The following is a 26,740-nucleotide window of genomic DNA, read 5'->3' on the forward strand; positions in this document are numbered from 1 at the left end:
TATAAAACCATGTTTACTTCAAATTTATAACAATAAATAAATAATAAAAGTCAAAGTCCTTTCTCTCTCCTATATATCTCATGTAACAGCTTTGATGGGGCTGGTCTCACAAATTTTCTATACCACAGAAATCCAGTTATTGCACAGAGGGAAAACCTGAAAATAAATTATAAAACTTAATTGTGCAAAGGTAAATTTCCATAAATTTTGTCTATAGGGCTTAATATTGACCATCTAAAAGATAATTCAAATATTTATCTCTTTTATAAATTGTATGCCTATATATAGTCGCCACAGAAATGTCTTCTGTTATAAGTACATGTTTAAATTTTTCAATAGTAGATTAAAATGCATTCTTTCTCTGAAACAATCTAGCGAAGTTGTTAGTTGTTGGTGTGGTTGGCTGTACTGTCCAGTATTTCTGATAATTTATTTTATCCTTTTTACATAATATACCTTCTTTATAGATAGCTTAATAATCACACATAAATAAGGTGGTTATAAAAACTAAAAAACTAAAACCTACATGTGTGTAATGGTTTAATGGAATAAATTTCCTGTTGAAGGCATAATAAAACAAGAATGTGTCCATAGTACACGGATGCCCCACTCCCACTATCATTTTCTATGTTCAGTGGACCTTGAAATTGGGGTCAAAACTTTAATTTGGAATTAAAATTGGAAAGATCATATCATAGGGAACATGTGTACTAAGTTTCAAGTTGATGTAACTTTAACTTCATCAAAAACTACCTTGACCAAAAACTTTAACCTGACCTTTGCACTATCATTTTCTATGTCCAGTGGACCATGAAATTGGGGTCAAAACTATAATTTGGCATTAAAATTAGAAAGATCATATCATGGGGAACATGTGTATTAAGTTTGAAGTTGATTGGACTTCAGCTTCATCAAAAACTACCGCGACCAAAAACTTTAACCGGACAGACGAACGGAGGCACAGACGGACGGACGGACGGACAAACGGAGGCACAGACCAGAAAACATAATGCCCCTCTACTATCGTAGGTGGGGCATAAAAAAGATCAACTTATAAATGAAGATTTTTTTATGGTTAATCACGTTGATTTGAATATTGATTCCTAACAAATGAAGATATATCATGCAGGTAATCTACAACAGTTAGTTATCGACCAGGATCAAATAAACGTTTTAATAATACATCAATACCTTATCTTAAAACATAGAACAATTTGTGTTATGGATAAAAGTATCTCATGTGCATGTCTCCTTCTTATAACATGTGTCAAGGATAAAGTATCTCACATGAATGTTTTCTTCTTATGACATGTGTCAAGGATAAAGTATCTCGCATGAATGCCTTCTTTTTATAACATGTGTCAAGGATAAAGTATCTCATGTGCATGTGTCAAGGATAAAAGTATCTCATGTGTATGTCTCCTTCTTATAACATGTGTCAAGGATAAAGTATCTAACATGAATGTCTTCTTCTTATAACATGGGTCAAGGATAAAATATCTCATGTACATGAATGTCTTCTTATAACATGTGTCAAGAATAAAGTATCTGATGTGCATGTCTCCTTTTTATGACATATAAATTATCTCACATGAATGTTTTCTTTTTATGACATGTGTCAAGGATAAAAGTATCTCATGTGTATGTCTCCTTATAACATGTGTCAAGGATAAAGTATCTCACATGAATGTCTTCTTATAACATGGGTCAAGGATAAAATATCTCGTGTGCATGTCTCCTTCTTATAACATGTGTCAAGGATAAAATATTTCATGTACATGAATGTCTTCTTATAACATGTGTCAAGAATAAAGTATCTGATGTGCATGTCTCCTTTTAATGACATATATATCTCATGTGAATATTTCCTTTTTATGACATGTGTTAAGAATAAAGTATCTCATTTGAATGTCTCCTTTTTATGACATGTGTCAAGGATAAAAGTATCTCATGTGCATGGTTCCTTCTTATAACATGTGTCAAGGATAAAGTATCTCACATGAATGTCTAATTCTTATAACATGTGTCAAGGATAAAAGTATCTCATGTGCATGTCTCCTTCTTATAACATGTGTCAAGGATAAAGTATCTCATGTGCATGTGTCAAGGATAAAAGTATCGCATGTGCATGTCTCCTTTTTATGACATGTGTCAAGGATAAAGTATCTCATGTGCATGTGTCAAGGATAAATATATCATTTGCATGTCTCCTTCTTATGACATGTGTCAAGGATAAAGTATCTCATGTGCATGTGTCAAGGATAAAAGTATCTCATGTGCATGTCTCCTTATGACATGTGTCAAGGATAAAAGTATCTCATGTGCATGTCTCCTTCTTATGACATGTCAAGGATAAAGTATGTCATGTGCATGTCTCCTCCTTATGACATGTGTCAAGGATATGGTATATCATGTGAATGTCTCCTTCTTATGACGTGAATAAAGTATCTGATGTGCATGTCTCCTTTTTATGACATATATATCTCATGTGAATATTTCCGTCTTATGACATGTGTCAAGGAAAAGTATCTCATATGCATGTCTCGTTCTTATGAAATGTGACAAGGATATGGTATCTCATGTGAATGTCTCATTCTTATGACATGTGTTAAGGTTAAAAGTATCTCATGTGCATGTCTCCTTCTTATGATATGTGCCAAGGATAAAGTATTTCATGTGCATGTCTCTTTCTTATGACATGTGACAATGATATGGTATCTCATGTGAATGTCTCCTTCTTATGACATGTGTCAAGGATAAAAGTATCTCATGTGCATGTCTCCTTCTTATGATATTTGTCAAGGATAAAGTATTTCATGTGCATGTCTCCTTCTTATGATGACATGTGACAATGATATGGTATCTCATGTGAATGTCTCATTCTTATGACATGTGTTAAGAATAAAGTTTCTCATTTGAGTGTCTCCTTCTTATGACATGTGTCAAGGATAAAAGTATCTCATGTGCATGTCTCCTTCTTATGACATGTCAAGGATAAAGTATGTCATGTGCATGTCTCCTCCTTATGACATGTGTCAAGGATATGGTATATCATGTGCATGTCTCCTTCTTATGACGTGAATAAAGTATCTGATGTGCATGTCTCCTTTTTATGACATATATATCTCATGTAAATATTTCCTTCTTATGACATGTGTCAAGGAATAGTATCTCATATGCATGTCTCGTTCTTATGAAATGTGACAAGGATATGGTATCTCATGTGAATGTCTCATTCTTATGACATGTGTTAAGGATAAAAGTATCTCATGTGCATGTCTCCTTCTTATGATATGTGTCAAGGATAAAGTATTTCATGTGCATGTCTCTTTCTTATGACATGTGACAATGATATGGTATCAAATGTGAATGTCTCATTCTTATGACATGTGTTAAGAATAAAGTATCTCATTTGAATGTCTCCTTCTTATGACATGTGTCAAGGATAAAAGTATCTCATGTGCATGTCTCCTTCTTATGATATTTGTCAAGGATAAAGTATTTCATGTGCATGTCTCCTTCTTATGACATGTGACAATGATATGGTATCTCATGTGAATGTCTCATTCTTATGACGTGTTAAGAATAAAGTATCTCATTTGAGTGTCTCCTTCTTATGACATGTGTCAAGGATAAAAGTATCTCATGTGCATGTCTCCTTCTTATGACATGTGTCAAGGATAAAGTATCTCACGTGAATGTTTCCTTATGACATGTGTCAATGATATGGTATCTCACGTAAATATCTGCTTCTTATGACATGTGTCAAGGAAAAGTATCTCATGTGCATGTCTCCTTCTTATGACATGTGTCAAGAATAAATTATCTCTCATGTGAATGTCTCCTTCTTATGACATGTGTCAAGGATATTGAATCTCATGTGCATGTCTCCTTCTTATGACATGTGTTTATGTTGTCGTTTAAAATACACCGAAATAAAAGATTAACTTCTATGTGACCACAATTTGGAGATGATTTGCTTCCCAATTTTAAAAATATGAAACCTGATAATAACTTATCGGATTATAGTTTGACTACTTACAGGCCTAATATTTCCTTAAAACAATTATAACAAGTTTCCTTAATAAAGGTTGACCAGTAAAGATCAGACTGGACTCACCATGTAAAAATATATGATACATGATCATTATGTAGCTTGACCACTGTTTGACCTCCAATAGGTCCACCTCTTACTGTGCTGGCTAAAAATAAACAAAAGAGTCAAAAAATTCAATATTGTGTAAAAATATAAATGGTTACAACTTCAAGAAACTTACAAGAATGAAAATATTAATACATGTTTGATTCTTAACTACAAGATTTATCAGAAGGTCAGAAGGTGATCTTGCCAAGGTCAATGGTGTTAAATCAGACATGAAAGTGTATGATGGGAATCAATCAACAACCAAAGCAGTGAGAACATTTCATTCATCAAAGGGAAATAAAACATTAACCACACACAAAACATATACTTCCTTTCATACCCTCACACCTTTATTTGTATGGACGAGCCCTTAGCAATGCTGTATATGAGGTACCGGGGTATCTTGAATTGTCTTACCTATACTAGAAATGTTTTTATTAATAAAAACATGCTGGTGATGTTTTCTCTTTCAAAATCTTCTTGTTTAATCATAGTAACTGTTTCTTTGGCAAGCTCAAATTGTATAGGTTTTTTATTTGGTCGGGTTGTTGTCTCTTTGACACATTCCCCATTTCCATTCTCAATTTTATTATTATTATTAGGAATCAATTAAAAAATAAAAATAGTTTTAAAAAACTTTGCCTCGCTGTCATTTCCTATGTTCAGTGGACTGTGAAATTGGGGCAAAAACTTGAATTTGGCATTAAAATTAGAAAGATCGTTTCATAGGATCAGAGGAGACATGTGTACTAAGCTTTAAGTTGATTGGACTTCAACAAATCTACCTTGAACAAAAACTTTAACCTGAAGTGGGGCAGATGAACGAATAAACAGACCAAATAATGAACAAACAGACCCACAGACCGAAAAACAGAATGCCCCTAGGTGGGGCATAAAAACAGGAACTGACCAAACTATCAATGTTTTAATTGTTAAAAGTGAAAGAAAATGTTAAGATAATATACCTAAGTTTGCATCAATATAAACAGGGACTGTTCCAAGATTTTTGGCGATCTGTTCAATATCTCTGTAATACCACAGATTATGTCCTGGATTATTTTTTGGTGTAAAACTATTTTTCTGAAAGAAAGTTGACAAAATAAGGCATCATTCATGTTAACATTAATACATTCATCACAATTATTTATATATATAAACGGTACACTAAACTAAGGTGACCATGAGTAAGGTCTAGTTCAAATGACCTTTCAGATACTCTGAAATGGACCACAAAACTAAGAGATCTAATTCAAATGACCTTTCGATGCTACTCTGAAATGGACCACAAAACTAAGAGGTCTAATTTAAGTAAACTTCCAGATGCTACTCTGAAATGGACCACAAAACTATCGCCCAGTTCAAATGACTGATCAATATATTTTTTGAAGTACCCTGGTATGCCCTTTTAACACTATTTTCAGCAATGTATTTTTGAAGTTGTTCTAGTTAGTTGATGTGTGTTTACAATACTACTTTCCACATATATATTCCATAAAATTAAGAATGGAAATGGGGAACGTGTCAAAGAGACAACAACCCGACCATAGAAAAAACAACAGCAGAAGGTCACCAACAGGTCTTAAATGTAGCGAGAAATTCCCGCACCCGGAGGCACCCCTCAGCTGGTCCCAAATCAAATATATACTAGTTCAGTGATAATGAATGCCATACTAATTTCCAAATTGTACACAAGAAACTAAAATTAAAATAATACAAGACTTATAAAGGCCAGAGGCTCCTGACTTGGGGCAGCCGCAAAAATGCTGCAGGGTTAAACATGTTTATGAGATCTCACCCATGTATACAAATAGCAATTTATTCTTTATAAAGGTTTGAAATCAAATACTACTAAATATGAATGTAAACAGTGTTATGCATTTACTTTTCTACATTGGCTAGAGGTATAGGGGGAGAGTTGAGGTCTCATAAACATGTTTAACCACGCCACATTTTTGGGCCTGTCCCAAGTCAGAAGCCCCGGGCCTTTGTTAGTCTTGTATTATTCTTAATTTTAGTTTCTTGTGTATAATTTGGAGTTTAGTATGGCATTCATTATCACTGAACTAGTATAAATACTTATTTAGGTGCCAGATGAAGGAAGCCACCGGGTGCGGGAATTTCATCGCTGCATTGAAGACCTATTGGTGACCTTCTGCTGTTGTCTGTTCTATGGTCGGGTTGTTGTCTTTTTGACACATTCCCCATTTCCATTCTCAATTTCATTCTAGTGTGTTTTTGTACATATTCTTTAAGGTTGGAGATTTTCAGTGTGATCTTTTGATAAATTGTGTTTAGATGTCTTCACTTAATCAATGCCACCAGTGTTTATGAGGTATTATAATTTGTTCTACGCAGGGCATTTACTTTATGTCAAACAGAAAAGTATGTGAAACAAATAATGAACAATAATAGGATACCACTAAAAGTGTGATAATTATAGGTTATCGTTGATCATCTCAACGAGATTGATTTTCTCACTTTAGCCGGTGCGGCGAAAGCAAGAAAAGCAATGGAGTTGAGATGACCAATGATAATCTGTTTATTGTCAATTTCATTAGCAACACCACGTGCCTCCTTAGTTTCTAGCGATAATTTTCGAACTCATGAAAAACTATCACAAAAAAAGATCAAAGGAAAAATGCACAAAATAATGATTAATTGCATTTATATATGTAACAGTACACATATGGGAAAAAAGTTGATTTCAAATGTTCTGTGCTCATGGATGCACTGGTATCTCTGTTAGAATAACAAAATAAAAGTTTTCCTTGAACTTAAAAAGTAACCTTTACAACTAAATTTTAACATCTAACATAAAACAGAAAGTCTTACTCTTTCATCGGTCCTGACAACTCCAACTATTTCAACCTCCCCTTCTGGCTGAAATAAAATGTCGGACAAGTTTTAATATATTGTAAAAAAAACATTTCATGAATAGTTGCCACAATGCTTCTAACACATTTGTTAATCTAAAATTGAGAATGGAAATGGAGATTGTGTCAAAGAGACAACAACTCTACCAAAGTTTAGAAAACAGCTGAAGGCCACCAATGGGTATTCAACACAGGGATAAAATCCCTCACTTATCTAGGTTAGCTATTTCAAGTTAAATATCTTGATCAATAGACAAGTGTAATAGACTGAATCAATATTTATCTAAATTCTGTCCAATGGTAATGTTGGAATAGTCAAATGAAAATCAACCAGATGCTCCGCAGGGCACAGCTTTATACGACCGCAGAGGTTGAACCCTGAACGGTTGGGGTAAGTATGGACACAACATTCAAGCTGGATTCAGCTCTAAATTTGGATTGTGATTAAATAGTTGACACAGCATAGGTTTCTGACACAGAATGAATGTAGTCTAATGAACTTAAAATATTTTGTTTGCCTTTGAGCAATTCACTATGCTGTTGAATATTAATCCTCTCAAAAAAAATATTTGAAGAAATTTTCTTTCTATTTATGAAATCTGAAATGAGAAAAATTTAACCCCCCACCCCCATTTTTTTTCACATCCCGCTTTCCCTTTTTCCAAAACTGATCTCAATTCAAATTTCTAATGGAGTTTGCAACAATAACTACTCTCATTTCGATAATGTAAAATAAAGTGCTTGTTATCACTGAATGGTAAAGATTGTTTTAATTTATCAGTTGGTAGTAAAAGTGAATATACATTGTATATTGTATAAAACAATGATTTAAGTTGATTCAACTACTATTCTGGACAAAGAAAGATAACGCCAATTGAAAATTTCTTGCTATTGCACAATATTGTGCAATTAGATATTTCTTGCTATTGCGCAATACTGTGCAATTGAAAATATTTGCTATTGCACAATACTGTGCAATTGAAGATTTCTTGCTATTACACAATACTGTGAAATTGAAAATTTCTTGCTATTGCACAATACTGTGCAATTGAAGATTTCTTGCTATTGCTGAATACTGTGCAATTGAAAATTTCTTGCTATTGCACAATACTTAAATATATAATAATTTTGAACCCCGAATTGGACCAACTTGAAAACTGGGCCAATAATCCAAAATCTAAGTACATTTTTAGATTCAGCATATCAAAGAACCCCAAGGATTCAATTTTTGTTAAAATCAAACAAAGTTCAATTTTGGACCCTTTGGGCCCCTTATTCCTAAACTGTTGGGACCAAAACTCCCAAAATCAAACTCAACCTTCCTTTTATGGTCATAAACCTTGTGTTTAAATTTCATAGATTTCTATTTACTTATACTAAAGTTATGGTGCGAAAACCAAGAATAATGCTTATTTGGGCCAATAATTCCTAAACTGTTGGAACCTCAACTCCCAAAATCAATCCCAACCTTCCTTTTGTGGTCATAAACCTTGTGTTTAAATTTCATTGATTTCTATTAACTTCTACTAAAGTTATTGTGCGAAAACCAAGAATAATGCTTATTTGGGCCCTTTTTTGGCCCCTAATTCCTAAACTGTTGGGACCAAAACTCCCAAAATCAATCCCAACCTTCCTTTTGTGGTCATAAACCTTGTGTCCAAATTTCATAGATTTCTATTTACTTAAATTAAAGTTATAGTGCGAAAACCAAGAAAATGCTTATTTGGGCCCTTTTTGGCCCCTAATACCTAAAATGTTGGGACCAAAACTCCCAAAATCAATCCCAACCTTCCTTTTGTGGTCATAAATCTTGTATTAAAATTTCATAGATTTCTATTCACTTTTACTAAAGATAGAGTGCGAAAACTAAAAGTATTCGGACGATGAAGACGACGACAACGTGATACCAATATACGACCAAAAAATTTTCAATTTTTGCGGTCGTATAAAAATATAAATCTACCTGTGTTTCTGGTCTTTTGTATAATTTTCTTTCATCTTTATTTTTTGGTATCCATCCCCTATTGACTAGAATTGTGGCACTATAACAGAGAAATATATCTTTACTAAACTTGTTGAATTTTAGTTCTGATTTTTAGATGAATTTTTATGCTTAATTTTTGGTTGATAAATAATATCTAACATGTCTAACTGAGCTTTTAATTTAGCATCCATTGGAAGCCATCTTGGATGCATTGCTTTTAAATTGAATATTTCTATCAAAGCATAAGTGAAAACAGCAGATGTTGAGAATGTATTCATCAATAAAGAAGCAACAAAAAAACAACACAATAAAACCCAGTAAGATTTGTTTTCAAAATATGCATACATAAAAAAAATACAAATAATTCAGTGTAATTATAGATTTGAGTTTAAATTCGACTGAGATATAACATTTCAATTCAGGGAAGTGAAAACTAAGTATAATCCAACAAATAAGACCAATAATTTTTTCTTTTTGTTGGTTCATTTATTTCGCTGATTTTAGACGAGCTGGGGTGTCCTTTTATCCTTTTATATAAATGGATCCTTCCAAACTTGAAAGTGAAGTAAAATTTTCCAGAGACATTTTTCTGAAAGTAAAATTGCTCATGCTCACCACTTCTTTTTTACACATTTAATATTAATTCTATTATATGATGAAAAAAATTACTTTTAATAATTGTAATAAAAATATCTTTTGTAAGAATTTGAAACACAGCCATGCCTGTCAAAGGACAATCCAAGGATATTAAAACTGTACTCTGACATTTCAAATTGATTTATTTCATATAGAAGTTCTATACTGGTACCCAATATAGGACAGTGAGGTTACCTTTTCTCTTTTTTATAACTAAAATGTTATGATGATTTTGAATGTAATCTTCCTGTTACCCTTCATTGCTAATTATTCTCTATATTATCTACCTGAGGATACTAAACTGTTACCCAAAATAGAAAACTTACGTTCTATCTGCCAATTTAAGTGGTGTGTTGAGCCAGAAACCAGTCTGTCTACCTGAGGATACTAAACTGCTATCCTAAATTGTAAACTTACTTTCTGTCTGCCAATTTAAGTGGTGTGATGAGCCAGAAACCAGTCTGTCTACCTGAGGATAATAAACTGTTACCATAAATTGAAAACTTACTTTCTGTCTGTTGATTTAAGTGGTACAATGAGCCAGAAACCAGTCTGTCTACCTGAGGATACTAAGCTGTTACCCTAAATTGTAAACTTACTTTCTGTCTGACAATTTAAGTGGTGTGATGAGCCAGAAACCAGTCTGTCTACCTGAGGATAATAGACTACCACCATGACCAGAAGAGTACATTGCATCTTTTATATTTGTTCTAGGTCCAAGCTCTATAGATTTAGAGTGGTCAAATACACCTCGAACTTTTACACACTGGTATTCTAAGTCATAAATGTCATCTAATCTGTAGAGGATAAATATATTCATAACCAATTAAATGATTTTTTTATTTATTAATAAATTGAAGTGTGGTATAAAGAGACGTTACAGAAAATGTGTGTAATCATTGTTTACATAATTAAGTAACGTTTCGGACGCAAGTGTATTTCAAACTAGTTTTTCTATAATGAAAGCGTGTTTTATTTGCGGCATTCTATTTTTTTTTAAAGAAAGGTCCTTTATAGAAATAATATTATTGTGATCGGATTAAGCATAGACACACAGTGTGATGATAAAATTGTAATACATGTTTTTCGATCAACCAAAAGATATTTAGAGGTTAACAGACAGTAACAACCTCAATATTAAATGATTGGTGACTGCTTTACGCTGCATAAGCACAAAAAGAATATATGGGGGAGATCAATATAAGAAAGACGTGGAGCCACAAATCTCTATCTAAGGGAAATAACTCCTATTGAAAAAGAAAATTGAGTTTCAGTCAGACATTATGTTCTAGATCTTTCATTTGTCTTTGTAGGTAAAAATACAGGTTTAAATAACTGCTCATGATCAAGGTTCTCACTCATAGTATCTTAAATCAATATGTAGGTAGGAAATACAGGTTTAAATAACTGCTCATGATCAAGGTTCTAACTCATAGTAACTTAAATCAATTTAAGTCACTTGGTTTCTGAGAACTCAAAACCACAGTGTAGACTGGCTATAGTGATTTCAGAAGTAACTACTTAGACCACTTGGCCACCAAGGCCCCTGAATTCAAAGACAATTTTTCAAAAAGGTAAACTTAGTATTCTGAGTGTCATTTTAAATTGTGTACAAACAAGAACAACACATCATAATATTTGATACATTAAAGCATGTCAGATTTTATGTACATAATTGCAAAGAAGAGGATCTAGCTAAATAAATATTCGTACTTGCTGGGAAGAGGAACTGGGTTATTTCCTGTTTTTTCTTCTAAACTTTTTATGAGCTCCAATTTTTCTATACGTCTCTGAATTTGCCATACTCCAAGACAGAAAGCTGCTACAGGGACAGTCTGAAGAAATGAAGAAACAACATGCATTTTAAACAATATAATAATGAGATATTTAAAGAAAGTTAACATTCCTACACATAATATGATTCATATCATAGCTATCATTGGAATAAATTTCTTTTATTATATATGCTGATTTCTACCAACATTTAAATGTTTTATGGGCTGACCATGCTTATTGGGTCCTGGCATCTTTAAACACACAGTCATTGCACCTGCTTAACATTTTTCAAACACCCACCTTAATCTTATGTACATAAACCAACCCTGCCTTAAAAAATATATTGATTTTATAATTAAATACATTTATCAGTCTATGGAAACTATCCCCATTAGAATATTTATTCCTTTGCTCAATGTACTAAGTTACATAAATTCATTTCGATTCTGATTAGGAAAATTAAGGTTATTTCTATGTCCAATGAGTATAAGGGTAAAGTGATTGTGTAGGCTCTTCCATGAACCTCCATTTATTTTTAAGAAGCAAGCAGCTGACACTGTGATTTTTCAAAGGGAGGAGTTTTTGAACAGCCAGCATGAACGGTTGTCGTATCTAAGTCAAATATATGTCAATTTGGGAATGCCTCACATTTCAGTCATAGTAAATGAATTAGTAACAATATGTGCATCATTTAAGAGTTTGTAAGTGTTTTGAATTAATGAAATATATTTAATGCAAGACAATTTGATAAAATTCATTATTCTGCAGTAGTCAATATACGCATGTGCAAAAACAAATTATTGGATTTAGAGCATAGGTTTATTCATAAAGTGAAAGAAGCATGTCATATTAGAATTAATAAATAAACCATGTTATCCTAAACACTGTATAACCAAAAAAAAGAGTTTTACATCTACAATAATAATGTTGACAGTTATGTTAAAGAAGGGTGGGTGATCTCAGGTGCTCCAGAAGAATGAGTAGATCCTGCTCCACATGTGGCACCTGTCATGTTGCTAATCATGCTAATGTAAGACAGTAAGTTCAAACCCTGTGATGAGAAGGTCACAATAAATAGAGGAAGCTTAATAGTTACATACAGATATAAAATCAATTGAAAAAGTGCATTCCTTTTGTATTTCTAAGTAATCAACTCCATCCCTGATATTTCCATGCCTACAACATTTACAATATGTTTTACTGTACCAATAATATAATTCCTCCTTCATTAAATAGTCCACTTTTTATGTATGGATCTATTCTTGGTCTCTGTAAAGGTTTGGTTGACTGTAACCTCATCAGACGCAAACATTGTGACATTATCCTCTTCATCTGAAAATAAAATAAATTTGGCATATAATTTTTTGTTTACAGAAAATTGCTACAGAAGGCCCAACAACACAGAGCTCTATCTTGTAATGCATTATTTAAGCGTGTTAAGAAGAAAAAATGCAAATTAAAAGATCACACATTTTATCCATTTTTTTTTACAGAGTAAATATAGCTGAAAGGTATACAGATTTCAGAAAAGACAGTCTTTTTAACAACCAAAATAATCAAAATGGAACCGAACTAAGAACATACAGAAAATTAAAAATTTTTTTTTTATTAACAGTTGATTAATAGATTTGGATTGATACATGATATCAAATTTTATATATAAACAAGAATGTGTCCTACCGGTAAGTACACGGATGCCTCACTCGCACTATCAATTTCCATGTCCAATGGACCGTGAAATTGGATAAAAAATCAAAATTTGCAATAAATTTAGAAAGATCATACCATAAGCAACAAGTGTTCTAAGTTTCAAGTTGTTTGGTCTTCAACTTCATCAAAAACTACCTTGACCAAAAACTTTAACCCGAAACTCTCACTTTCATTTTCTATGTTCAGTAGACCATGAAATTGGGGTCAAAAGTCTAATTTGGCATTAAAATTAGAAAGATCATATTATAAGCAACAAGTGTACTAAGTTTCAAGTTGATTGGACTTCAGATTCATCAAAAACTACCTTGACCAAAAACTTTAACCTGAAACTAACACTTTCATTTCTATGTTCAGTGGATCGTGAAATTGGGGTCAAAAGTCTAATTTGGCTTTAAAATTAGAAAGAACATATCATAAGCAACAAGTGTACTAAGTTTCAAGTTTATTGGACTTCAGCTTCATCAAAAACTACCTTGACTAAAAACTTTAATCTGAAACTCGCACTTTCATTTCTATGTTCAGTGGACCGTGAAATTGGGGTCAAAAGTCTAATTTGGCTTTAAAATTAGAAAGAACATATCATAAGCAACCAGTGTACTAAGTTTCAAGTTGATTGGACTTCAGCTTCATCAAAAACTACCTTGACCAAAAACTTTAACCTGAAGCGGGACGGACGGACGAACGAACGAACGAACGAACGAACGAACGAACGAATGAACGAACGGACGAACGAACAGAGGCACAGACCAGAAAACATAATGCCCCTCTACTATCGTAGGTGGGGCATAAAAAAAAGAATAAGTAATAGTTATCTAAATATTGAACAGGGTAGACCCTGTAAATACCTTTGGAAAAAACAGATTATGTCCTCTCTGTAAAAAGGAGGAAGAAGATGAAAATCATTTTGCTTTAAAATGTCAAATTTTAACAGAATGTAGGCAAAAACTTTTCAGGAAGTAGAGAGTATAGTTCCAGATTTCACCAAAATGTCTGATTCCAGTTTGCACAAATTCTACAATAGACTCTTTGGACATTAAGTTTAATGTTTCTTTTCAATGTTTCTACAAGGATTTGTATAGTAAGACAAAGACTTACTATACAAATCCTTGGTTTCTTTAAATATTTAAAAAAAAAATTAAAAATTCTGACATCCTGAAATTCGAAAACAGAATTCCCAGAAGTTATCTGGTCGTTCCGACCCCAGCCCGATCCGGCCCAAAAGCAATCCGGCTCAAAGTCAATCCGGCCCAAATCGATCCGGCCCATGTCGATCCGGCCCCATAATAAATTATAAGGAATAAACTATGTAGACTTTTAATTAGTATAAATGGAATTTGTAAAAAGTATCAATCATGGATTGTTAAGTGAAGCATGAATATATTAGAGTACCAGTAAGATGAAATAGTTTAAGTCAAAATGAAAATGGAAAGCAGCTTCAGCATATTAATATTAAGTTATTTTCCTTGATAGCTTTGAAAGTTTTGGTGATTTTTATTTATTTAAATCACACTTAGAAGAGATAAATAAATATTTCAATCCAATTGAACCTATTAGATTTAAAACTCATCATAAGACTTGTTTAATCAAATCATTAATCAGTCTGTTATAATAAATTAATTGGTTTGTTTATTCAACAATTGTCTGATGATTGTGAACTAAGGTAATGCCACTTGTAATCACCGTCTTAATTCAATCAAATCCTGATTGACTAAAGTTACGTATTAAATCAACAAGGTCTTTGTAGATTGATCTTTTGTTTTGCATGTTTTGTGTTATGTCTTATAATAATTAATTGTATCTTTTTTCAGGTAACATCAGAGGATTCTATACCAAAATGACATAAAACATTTATCCGATAAGGCCTTAAAAGCCATATGTATGAAGGTTTTAAAATGGAAAGGATGTATCAGCTTTCCATAAAATGTCAGGCTCAGCTAGATCTTTTTGACAAAAGTGTCAAGTCCATTTTGTTGTATGGGTGCGAAGTATGGGGTTTTAGTAACAGGAAGGTTGACGGTGACGAATATCACTATATATATATTTGAATGTATTTTTCTATCAAAAACGTACAAAATATTTATCCTCCTATTTTGTACAACGACATAATACATACAAATTCTCGGAACTAGAGAACTGTCGAATACACGAAAAACAGTCTGAAGAAACTTTATTTATAAAATATATTAATACTTTTGTTTGTCCTCCTGGCTAGCAGCAAATCAAACAACATTTCAACATTTCTCAATTTGAGAAGTTTTAAGAATTAAAAAAAAAAAGTTGGTATGTTTCATCTTGGGGATCGGATTGTACTGTTGTGAATGTAACTATTTGTTATTACACAGGATGAAAGACTTGTTAAGATCACAGTCAATTGAAAGAAATTGATAATTTAATACTGCTAATTAATGTTGATGACTGTTGATTGTCCTAAATTCTGTAATATATATACGTTTTTGATATAATTATACCCAAAAATCTTGAAAACTTGTAATGAAAACATAATCAACCTAGTTGTTTTATACTCATATATTTGTCAAAGGCCTTTTTTTTTTATGGTACACCTTTTACATTATAATAATATTCATAATCATTTATGAATTATAATTAATATATATATGTATTTTTATTCAATATAAATATGTTTTTTTATTGGGGCCAGATCGACTTTAAGGGCCGGATCGACTTAAAACATGTAAATATGGGTCGGATCAACATTGGGCCAGATCGACGTGGGACCGGATCAACATTACATGAAAGCTTCCCAGAAAGGGTCAATCCTGAAATCCCAAACTTAAAAACACCAATCCAGTCCCCATAAAATTCCTATCCCCCTCACTAAAGTAAATAGCCTTCAAGATGTCACAATAGGGCTCTCCACGGTTAGTTCGGCCATATTGGATAGGGGCAGATTTCTTTGAAAGAGGTGTAAATAGTATGAAAGTATGGGAAATCCTATTATTTGGACTACCTTAACACCTGTTACACAATTGCCCATCATGGTGCTAAGAAAGTAGGAAGATGCAGATGCTATTTTAAAGTTTAATTTTACAAATTGTGACTTGTCTCACTATACAAATCCTTGCTTTAGCCTTGGGTGGATAGTTGTCTCATTGACTCATGACATAAGTCATAGTCTGATAGTCTGACATACATTTTTGACATACCACATCTTGTATATATATATATATATATTTGAATCAAAAATTCCCTCTTGGTATGGATCTTTAAACTATTTGCAAAAAAAAATTAATGGGGTTGACAGTCTAACCTTTGCAAGCAACTTTAGATTCAAAATTTTAATTAAAAAGTTTTTGTATGAGCACTATGAAATACAGTGGAGAAACCAAATGCACAATTGTGCTGATGGGAAGCTTTGTAGCTATAGCACTTTTAAGACTCATTTTGGTCTTGAAAGATACCTTACTATATTACAATCACCTGAGCAGAGGAGAAATTTCACTCGATTGCGTATTTCTTCTCACAGACTAAGAATTGAACAAGGTCGCTATCAGGGTACTCTCCGACAAGACAGAATATGTCTCAGGTGCACCTCAAATGAAGTTGATGATGAAAAACATTTTTTATTCTCATGTACATGTACATCATCACAAGATAAGAGAAATTATTTGAATTCCACTATTGACTTACTATGCCCAAACTTTAAGCATTTAATTCCTAATCAAAAACTGATATGGCTTCTTAATGTAGAGAATCTTGATATTTTGATATCTGTCTGTGAGTTAATTGATGAAGATAAAATATAACTTTAAAGATAAATATTTAATCAGGCTTTCTGCACTAGGCACAAGGTTGGCATGGTGGGGTACAGGACACATCGTACAAGTTCTATTACCTTCTTGTTTGCGATATTATTATTTTTTTTATTAAACTGGTAATATTTTATCTTTTTTGTAATTTGTGCACTTTGGCATGTCAATTAGCATTGTCCCTTGGTGCCTCTTGCAGTTGTGTCACTTTAAATAGTACTGACTCCTCTGCACCAGGCACGAGTACGACATACCATTTATGTGCAACTTCTTACAATATCTTACCATATCATTAATGTCCCGAAACACATTTTAATATGCACCCACCATGCCATATAGCATCGTCCCTAGGTGCCTCTTGCAGTTCAGCTAGATATATTTAGCCTACTCACAGTATTCTTTTTTGTTACTTTCCAGAGGTGTGCCTGAGACAAAGGTTTTATATATATACTAATATGTGATAACTGTTGTTTCTTATTTGTGTTTGTAACTTGTGTTGTTTATTATATTTGTAAAAGAATATTATATTACAATGTCAATGATATTATATTATGCTCATTGTGAGCCCATTTTATGGAAATAAAGCATCTTCTTCTTCTTCTATATATAATTTATTTTGAAATATGACAACTATTGCAAATGATAGTTTAATGAAAAACATTATTTGCTTTGACACACAGTTTGAAGTTATTCAAATAAACGTATTTGTTTAACCTTTCTTATGCCTGATGAATTCATTTTGTCAGTCAAACATTAGCAGCTCTCATTGAAGAAGGTGAGTTTAACATGTTTAATGTTAAAAGTAATTGTAGAAGTAGCAACGGTTAATTAGATTGGACAAGTGCTCAGAAATTGACCAATCAAAATTAGTTTGTCAGCAAATCTATTCTGTTTCAATATGGCTGAACTTCAGAAACGATTGCAGAGCGATATTGAAAAATATGACGCATTCCAGAAAGGTAAAACTAATTACACATTATCTTGTTGACGATAAAAATTGGGAACAACATACCAACATACTGTAGGTATGGCAAACCAATGGGAGATAACTCCAAATTACCCTAAATAATTGTTCCCAGATGTGTGTAAAAATAAAATCTTTGGGTGACCTCCGATTACGGCCTTCTATTATTAACTTGTTAAGTCTCAGAAGGTTCTGATTGCTTTTGATAGATATTATATGAATATTCATGATTCTGTATATTATAATTTTCGGGAATACGATGAAATATTTGAGGTACAAACAAGGGTTTGAAAGTTACATTCGTTTCAAAAAAATACAAAGGAACGTTATACAGCCATAAAATGTACTTTTTTATTAAGTTTAATATATTAATTAAATAATTAGGTCCAATAAATAAATCTAGATAGCTGTGTTCATATCAAAATTATTTTTTATAAACATGATAAATAACCCTTCTTTTTGTGTATACAGAGTTATTTCCCTTGCATGGACAACTTTTGGTTTACTTTTGATTGGAAATCAGCAGTGATAGTTTTTTAGGTATCCGGTCGTTCCGGCCCCAAACCGATCCGGCCCCAAATCAATCCGGCCCAAAGTCGATCCGGCCCAAGTCGATCCGGCCCACGTCGATCCGTCCCCAAGTCGATCCGGCCCCATAATAAAATATGAATAAACTATATTCACTGTATGGAGGAATTTGTGACAAATTTGAACAGTATAAACGGAATTTGCGAAAAGTGTCGATGATGGATGACAACAGGTAAGTGAAGTATAAATTTGGAGTATATACTAGTTAAAGAACTATTTTTAATCTATACGAAACTGAGTGTTATTGTGTCTCTTTGTATAGCAGCTCTGAGGGGGGATAGGACCTTTATCTGGACTCCGGGATCGGGTGTTTTTAAGCTCAGGATTTCGGGATTGACCCTTTCGGGATCTGGGAATTTTTTTTCGAATTTCGGGACCTCGGGATTTCGTGTTTTTAAGCCCGTGATTTTGGGATCAGGACCCCCTACACCCCTCCCCCCTCAGCTCTAACATATTTTAAAAAGTATAGATATTTTCCATGTTTTACTCATCATAACATTGTCATAATGTCTTGTGTAACCAAATCATTAGTCTAGAATTGGTTTGTTTATTCAACAATTGTCTGATGATTGTGAACTAAGGTAATGCCAAGTTCGTAATCACTTAATTCAATCAAATCCTGATTAATTAAAGTTACGTAATCAACAAGTTCTTTATAGTTTGATCTTTTGTTTGGTGTATATAATAATAATTAACTGTACATGTATTTACAAAATCGACAAATCAAACAACATTTCTCAATTTGAGAAATTTTAAGAACTTTAAAGAAAAACAATATTTGTGGTTATGTATCAGCTTGGGAATTGGCTTGTCGTATCGTTGTGTATGTAACTATTTGTTATTACACAAGATAAAAGACTTGTTAGGATCACAGTCAATTGAAAGAAAATGCTAAATACTGCTGATTAATGTTGATGTTTGAATTCTTTATATACGTTTTAATATAATTATACCCAATAATCTTGAAAACTTGTACTAAAAACATAATCAACCTAGTTGTTTTATACTCACTAAAGAAAATATTTTTCAAAGGCCTCTTTTTTTTATTTACCGTACACCTTTTACATTATAATAAAAATCATAAACATTTATGAATTACATCTTTATTTTTATTCCTTATAAATATATTTTTTATTGGGGCCGGATCGACTTTACATATGGGCCGGATCGACGTGGGGCCGGATCGACATGGGACGGATCGACTTGGGCCGGATCGACGTGGGGCCGGATCGACCCGAAAGCGTTTCTTATTGCATTATACAGCTAGTTTATTGCGATTTAAAGATAGTTCAACCACTTGTCATTGCACACGAGATAGTAATGATACTGAATTATGTGGTTTTAACAACAATCAATATATGTATTTTCAACATGTTCAACTAAAAACATACATAGGAATCCATACAGTAGCGGCAGTTCACTTCGAATGCTATTCACATTCAATGCATTTTGAACTTCAGTCCTGAATGAGATTGGTTTACAGATTTCACTGTATAAATATTGTAACTGATATACAGATATGAATTTACTTTACTTTTATACATACAAGTATTGTAATACAGTGATCTGACATAATTATTTGTTTGAAATTTCTGGAATAAGAATAATGTTATATTATTTTCATTGTTCATCAGTGCAACAGGTATTTTAGTCCAGTAGAATAATTTTTAAAAGGTTGTTGTTTATCTTTATTTATAAGCATTCACTATACATGCTATATAAGAAGAAGAATATTTCATTAAATGTTAATGAAAAGGGAACACTCTAAAACTATCATGACAATACAAAGACAGATGACATATTTCAAAACTTTTCTTGTCTCTCATGGTACAACTGATTTTTATAGTTCGTTCTTATGTTGTACTGTCACAGGTCAGGGGGGGGCCTGCTAACATGTTTAACCCCACCACATTCTGTATGTATGTGCCTGTCCAAAGTCAGGAGCCTGTAATTCAGTGGTTTTCGTTTGTAGATGTGTTAAATATTTGTTTTTCGTTCATTTTTTGTACATAAATTAGGCCGTTAGTTTTCTCGTTTGAATTGTTTTACATTTGTCATTTCGGGGCCTTTTATAGCTGACTATGCGGTATGGGCTTTGCCCATTGTAGAAGGCTATACGGTGACCTATAGTTGTTAATTTCTGTATCATTTGGTCTCTTGTGGAGAGTTGTCTCATTGGCAATCATACCACATCTTCTTTTTTATACACAAACATATACATTTGTATATAAAGAGTAATATTTCATATTTTGTTTCTTTACATTCAAATGTTAATAAGGTTTTACTTTCCATTTTCAATATACCAACTGATGCTCTGAAAAAAGGAGTATATAAAAATCGTCATGTTATGTGACTTTGGACGATAGAATTTCATGAGAGTGGTTGACATTTTCATGCTTTAAGCTTCTATTTTGACCAAAAAACTTAATATGGAGGATTGAAATTGACTAACAAGATGTAAAAGAAGCAAAATAAACAAAAGCTATTACCCAAATGATTAAAAAAATATATTTTATTATTTTTTAAAGAGAGGAAACAGTTTTTCCAGAGTAGTAAAAAATTTCCATTTTGAAAATTTGCTATTTCTTCGTTGTTTTTATGTGTATTGATAAAAGTGAAACTGTTTTGAAAATGTCTTCACAATGCCTTTAAAATGAGGTAAAGTTTTCTTAGATCAGTTAATTTAAAAAAAATCACTTTCCGTACCTACATACTGAGATAATTTAATAAGAGTCCATCTCTATCGTTTATATGTCCAGGTATGTCATACTGTGAAGTCATGTTTTTATATCCATGGTCACAGACACACTTGTTAATAAATTGGAAGGTATACTATCCTTATATGATAGATCATCGACGTCGCAATGCCTATGTTTAGAAACAAAAGCTTGTGTCCTTGGCCGAGCAATGGTATTTGTGGAAACAAGAGGTTTCGGTCTTGGTCGTTTCAGCCATGTGTTTTTTCACTTGTTGTTGGGCAGAATAAAATTTAATGATGCGCGGTATCGCAAAAATGATTTATGATAATTGCTCTTAAAACTTTACACACTTCTTCATTATATTAATGATCTGTATACTTTTTGATGATGATTCAAAATTTTATTTCAGAGTAATTGAGTTTTTTGTTAAAAAGGGGGGTTTCACATGTAGCGCGAATCCGGGTCTGTTCGCGCCCAATCATGTTCGCACCCTTCCACATTCGCCCGCATTCACTTTCGCACCCCACATGTTCGCACCCAAATTTTGCGAAAAGTTTGTTCGCACCCCATGGCCACATGTTCGCACCTAATTTTACTGATTTTTTGGAGGTGTATTGGTATAAATATATATGCCATTGTTTCTAAATAATTCGAGATACTGACAAGTTTTTTTGTGTCATGTCATGACAAGTTTATAAAAAAAAAAGTCCTTGTTTTTAAGTCGGATTATGTTATTCTGGCAACAATTATTTCATTTGTGTGTTGAATAATTCTTAATCGTGTTTTGGTTAGTGTATTGAAATAATTTGTTTTTCACTGTTTCTAGTCAATTAAGTGCGAATCTGACAACATGTTGAACAACTGGTATGCATGGTAAGTGTATTGCTAAAATTAATTTTATTTTATCTAAAATTGATTTATAAGTATTTACATCAAAGCAATTTAAAACAACAATCATGATTTATAAACAACAGTAAACAATAACACCAAATTAGGCTGTTTATAAATACCAATTAGCAATAATCATACATAATCAACATTTGATAATTAATCATCAGATTGATAAAAAAAAAAATCTATTCAATAAATTCTCAAATTTTATTCAAATAGAATACAATTATTTGTTATATTCATATGAATAATTTCTAACAATTTAACTTAAATTTTATTAAAAATTGGGCGCGAACATGTAGGGTGCGAACGGACGTGGGGGGCGAAAATGTGAGGTGTGAAGGTGTAGGGTGCGAAACTATATTGGGCGCGAACGGACCTGATACCGTTAAAAAAGGGGGGTTTCACATGTAGCACTATATCTCAAAAACGATTTATGATTTTTGATTAAAACTGTACACACTTCTTAGTTATATTAATCTTAAGATCTGTATACTTTTTGGTGGTGATTCCAAATTTTATTTTAGAGTAATTAAGGTTTTTGGGATATGATTGCCATGCCCTCATGTCAACCGTTTTATTCTAAACATTGAGGAACATCTCAGATTCTTATGATTGTCTTGCTTTAAAAGGTAAATACAAACAAAAGAATTGAATTTAAACAACTGCCCTATAATGTTCTTCTCATAATCTTCATGTTTGATATTTCCCTGACTTATATGCGTGTTTTTCACAACACGGAATATCAGAATTAAGCAGTATTTATAGTTAGTTTTTTTATAAATTTAGAAACTACTGAGATATCCTGACACCAAATGGCCTGCACTGTATCCGGCGCACTAGACCACACGACAACCTGGGCTTCATAAAAATGAAGCTTTATATATATATATATAAACAGACTAAACAGTGTTTTAAAATATCATTACAGCTCTTCTATAAAAGCAAGCAAAACAAAAAATTGGTCAACTTGCTTGCTATGTTTGCTTGGATGTTTGCATACAATAGGTAGGGCGGAGTTTCAATATATACTGGGATTTGATTAGACATGAATTGAAGTTAATGTTTATTGTCCAATGAAATTCTAGTACTGTACATGTATATAGTAAACAGACTACCGACCTGTTGTTTACAAACATCCAAACAAACATAGCAAGCAAGTTGATCAATAGTTTGCTCTGCATGCTTTTATAGAAGAGCTGTAATAGAATAAAATTATAAATATTCATTTAAACTACATATATATATAGGGGCGGATCCAGCCATTTTACAAAGGGGGGGTCCAAACCCAGGACAAAGTGGGGTTCCAAGACCAACCCCCGGAACCCCCCCTCCTGGATCCCCCAATGATCAATGATGATATATATATATATATATTAACATGATTAATTAAGATACTTTATTGTTTTCTAGACTTGCAGAAACATATTTCACAAAGACAACAACTTGAAGGACAGTTGACAGAAAACACTTTAGTGAAAGAGGTATCATAAATATTGTAAATGTTTACTTGTGTTGTCCACGGCATGTTGTCAACTGCTTATCTGTTTAATGGTCAGAATGACCGAATATCCAATACCCAAAATGCTTACCAGTTAATCATAGTTTTTTTCAATTTTGATATAAACATGAAAAAGTATATTGAAATCTTGATTTTTTTTGGGATTCGATTGCTTTTAAGCAATCTGTAGACTTACAAAAAAAATGTTTACCATTGACTCAGTGCCATGACCTCACGTCAACCGTTTGATTCTAAACATCAAGGAACATCTCAGATTCTTGAGATTGTCTTGCTTTAAATGGTATTAAAAACAAAAGGATTGAATTTCAACAACTGTCCTACAATGTTCTTCTCACAATCTTCATGTGTCGATATTTCCTTTGACTTTTTAAAGCTTGTATGCATGTTTTTAACAACATGGAAAATGAGAATTATTTAGTATTTATATTTAGTGTTTTTATAAATTTAGAAACACGTCTGAGGGAATTCCCCAGTTTTGATAACATGAGAGAGTCTCTGAATTCTGATCGTTAAATCTATTTCTGTCATATAAGAACTGAAGTGGAGTTTTCATATACATGTATGTCACCGTTATGAACCTGATATTTGATATTGTACTCTTAACTGTCGTTTAATTAACATTTAATATACGTCCTTGCTACAAATCACAAGTCTAGGGTTTGTATATGTAATTATGCCCATGTGTATTGTTTTCTTGAAGTGGTATCAGATTGAAAGGTTGCTCTGGATTCCCCACTTCATTGATTAAATTGAAACTCATGAGATCCTTTCTATGTCTGTCTGCGTATGAGGGTTATAGTTGTTGCATAATTTTAAATCATATGCATCATTTAAATTAAAATAAATGTAGTTCACAAGGTAAAGGTGTAACTAGAACACCCCTTCAGCCAAAATGGAGTCTTCAATATTATCGCTTCGAGTTGTCTCCCTTCTGTAAGTAACTTAAGTCAAAGGACGATACGTCTAGTAAAAATTAACTTGTTCTGACGATAGACGTCGTATTATATTAAAACCGATCGCAATTTAAACAGAGGAATGTGTACAGAAAGGAGTCATGCCCACTGACCCAAAGGAAATTAAATATTTAAAGAGTTAGAATAGGGATTCCACCTAGATTTCACGTAGGAAAATAGGTGATAAGGTATGAAGTGAAATACCTTCTCTCACTCTCAGTGACTGCTGTGGAAAGTCAACTTGGAATTAATACATTTTGTAGTACAAAAATAAAAGACAATAAGTATATTGTTCAAACACTTGTATCAAGGATTGCCATTTGGCTATTTTTAAAGTTGAATAACCATTCAGATTACGTAAATTACATTTTACAAGTTTTTTACACGTGCAGTTGATTTATTTTTGAAAATAATACTAATACATGTATCAATGAAAACAATGGCAATCAAATCCCTAAGGGCAATCTGCTCTTTGATTTTTAATGGAAGTAAATCATGCTTATTAATTTGACAGATGAATTAAAACACTCCATTAAATTTTTCTTAGACACCAGAGAAAATGAAACAATCCTCAATTTCAGACTTTGTCAACTCACCCATATCAAGAAGATTTTCATCTTCTTAACATGCTTAATATGTAGTTAATACAATCGCTATTCTGCATAGAAGTTGTGGGTAGTATTGGATTAATGAAAATAGAACTTGACCAGGACTGCTCAAAGCTTCATAATGATTAAGCATGAGCTTCAATTCATCATATAAAGCCTTGCATTTGTGGAGTACATAAGATCTTTTAAACAATAAATCAACATCAACTTAAGTAACTGTAGACAAAAGAGTTCTATTCGACAATACTATTTACCTAATGACCATGATGACATCCCATACATTTCTACATGTATAGTTTTGATTATTATCAGCCAACCTACAATGTACTCACATAGAAAAATAAGATATAGCTTTCAGAGTAGTTTCAACTGCTAGTCTAGAGATTTTTTATTCTCTCAGGGAAAAAAATCGAATATGTTTTGATATTTAATACTAGTGTCTGTTTGTATAAATATATTTAATTATATCTAGTCAGAATCATGTAAATGTGATTTGTTTTGCTGCACAGGATGTTACTTTAAACACAAAAGTATACATTTTTGAGTATCAGGATATGTTACTAATACTGGGGGAAAATGAACTTATTCTAAGTTATTTATTTTAGGAGCTTGACAGATTAGAAAAAGATGCTAGTGTTTATAAAATGATTGGACCTGTTCTAGTCAAACAAAATTTAGATGAGTCAAAGTCAAATGTACAAAAAAGAATAGACTATATTGCTGATCTTGTGTAAGTATGCATCATATTAATAAACAAATGCCGCCTAATTGAAATTTCAACAACTAAAAAATGTAAGGTTTTGTATTTCTCTGGACATTCATGAAGTCAAAAAATGAGACATAGGTATGCTGGTTTTGGCAGCAGTTTATCATGTTTAAGGGTAACCATTTAGTGGTAGGTCAATGATTTTTGGTATGCATTTTATTAAATTTGGTGCATTTTATTACCATGAAGAGTACTTGACCACCTCCCCTTAGTTGACTTTAAAGCTTTGACCTAGTTTACATGTATTAGTTTCTGATTAGGTCGCGTCAGTTAAAGGGGAACCACTATCATGACTTGTGGTACATGTAGGTAAACGTATTTGATATGTAGATGTACAAAATGTATTAGCATTGGTACATCTCATCTCCATGGAGATTGTTTAGCCATGTACCTTCAGTCATGGCTTTGACCAAAATTCACCATTGGACAGGATTCACAATCTTCAATACAATGTATTATAATTCAGTCTGTACTCCAATTTTCTGTTATTGTTGATGTATGAGCAATGCATTGATGCATCGGTAATAATGATATCTTTGTAAATTTTTATTTACTAATTAACTAGCTATAGCAAACCATGTCTGACTGCTGATTTGCAATGATGAGGTTACATGCTGGATTTAAAAATGATATTATATATATTTCAGAAAAAGACATGAAGAATCGATCAAAGATTTAGAAAAGAAACAAGACACATGTAAAGAAGGAATTACTAAATTACAACAACAGTTTCAACAGGCTCAAGTTAAGGCGGCTGCTGCTAAATAAACTCTTTGTCAGGCGGCTGCTGATTAATAAACTTTGTCAGGCTTTTGTAAGATAACATCCATAAACATTTATTAAAAATCTCTGATCTGAA

At 32.5% G+C, this 26,740-nt stretch overlaps 2 protein-coding genes across 3 annotated transcripts; one reads left to right on the forward strand and one right to left on the reverse strand.

Annotated features, from left to right (window-relative positions):
- Positions 1-17,721, reverse strand: LOC143063458 (surfeit locus protein 1-like). Its single transcript, XM_076235626.1, has 9 exons — positions 17,605-17,721; positions 12,620-12,745; positions 11,351-11,472; positions 10,237-10,434; positions 8,981-9,059; positions 6,977-7,024; positions 5,110-5,224; positions 4,121-4,202; positions 1-156 (listed from the first exon to the last, which is right to left on the reverse strand). The coding sequence occupies exons 1-9, from the start codon at positions 17,626-17,628 to the stop codon at positions 51-53; spliced, it is 900 nt and encodes a 299-aa protein (XP_076091741.1). The 5' UTR covers positions 17,629-17,721; the 3' UTR covers positions 1-50.
- LOC143063459 (prefoldin subunit 6-like) lies at positions 17,705-26,740 on the forward strand. Of its 2 annotated transcripts, XM_076235628.1 has the most exons (5): positions 17,705-17,849; positions 23,446-23,516; positions 25,721-25,845; positions 26,529-26,653; positions 26,684-26,740. In XM_076235628.1, the coding sequence occupies exons 1-4, from the start codon at positions 17,789-17,791 to the stop codon at positions 26,647-26,649; spliced, it is 378 nt and encodes a 125-aa protein (XP_076091743.1). In that variant the 5' UTR covers positions 17,705-17,788; the 3' UTR covers positions 26,650-26,653; positions 26,684-26,740. The 2 variants fall into 2 exon arrangements, with proteins under 2 accessions (XP_076091743.1, XP_076091742.1); XM_076235627.1 differs by having other exon boundaries at positions 26,529-26,740.

Source organism: Mytilus galloprovincialis, chromosome 2, assembly GCF_965363235.1.
Source record: "Mytilus galloprovincialis chromosome 2, xbMytGall1.hap1.1, whole genome shotgun sequence".
NCBI classification, from domain to species: Eukaryota; Metazoa; Mollusca; class Bivalvia; order Mytilida; family Mytilidae; genus Mytilus; species Mytilus galloprovincialis.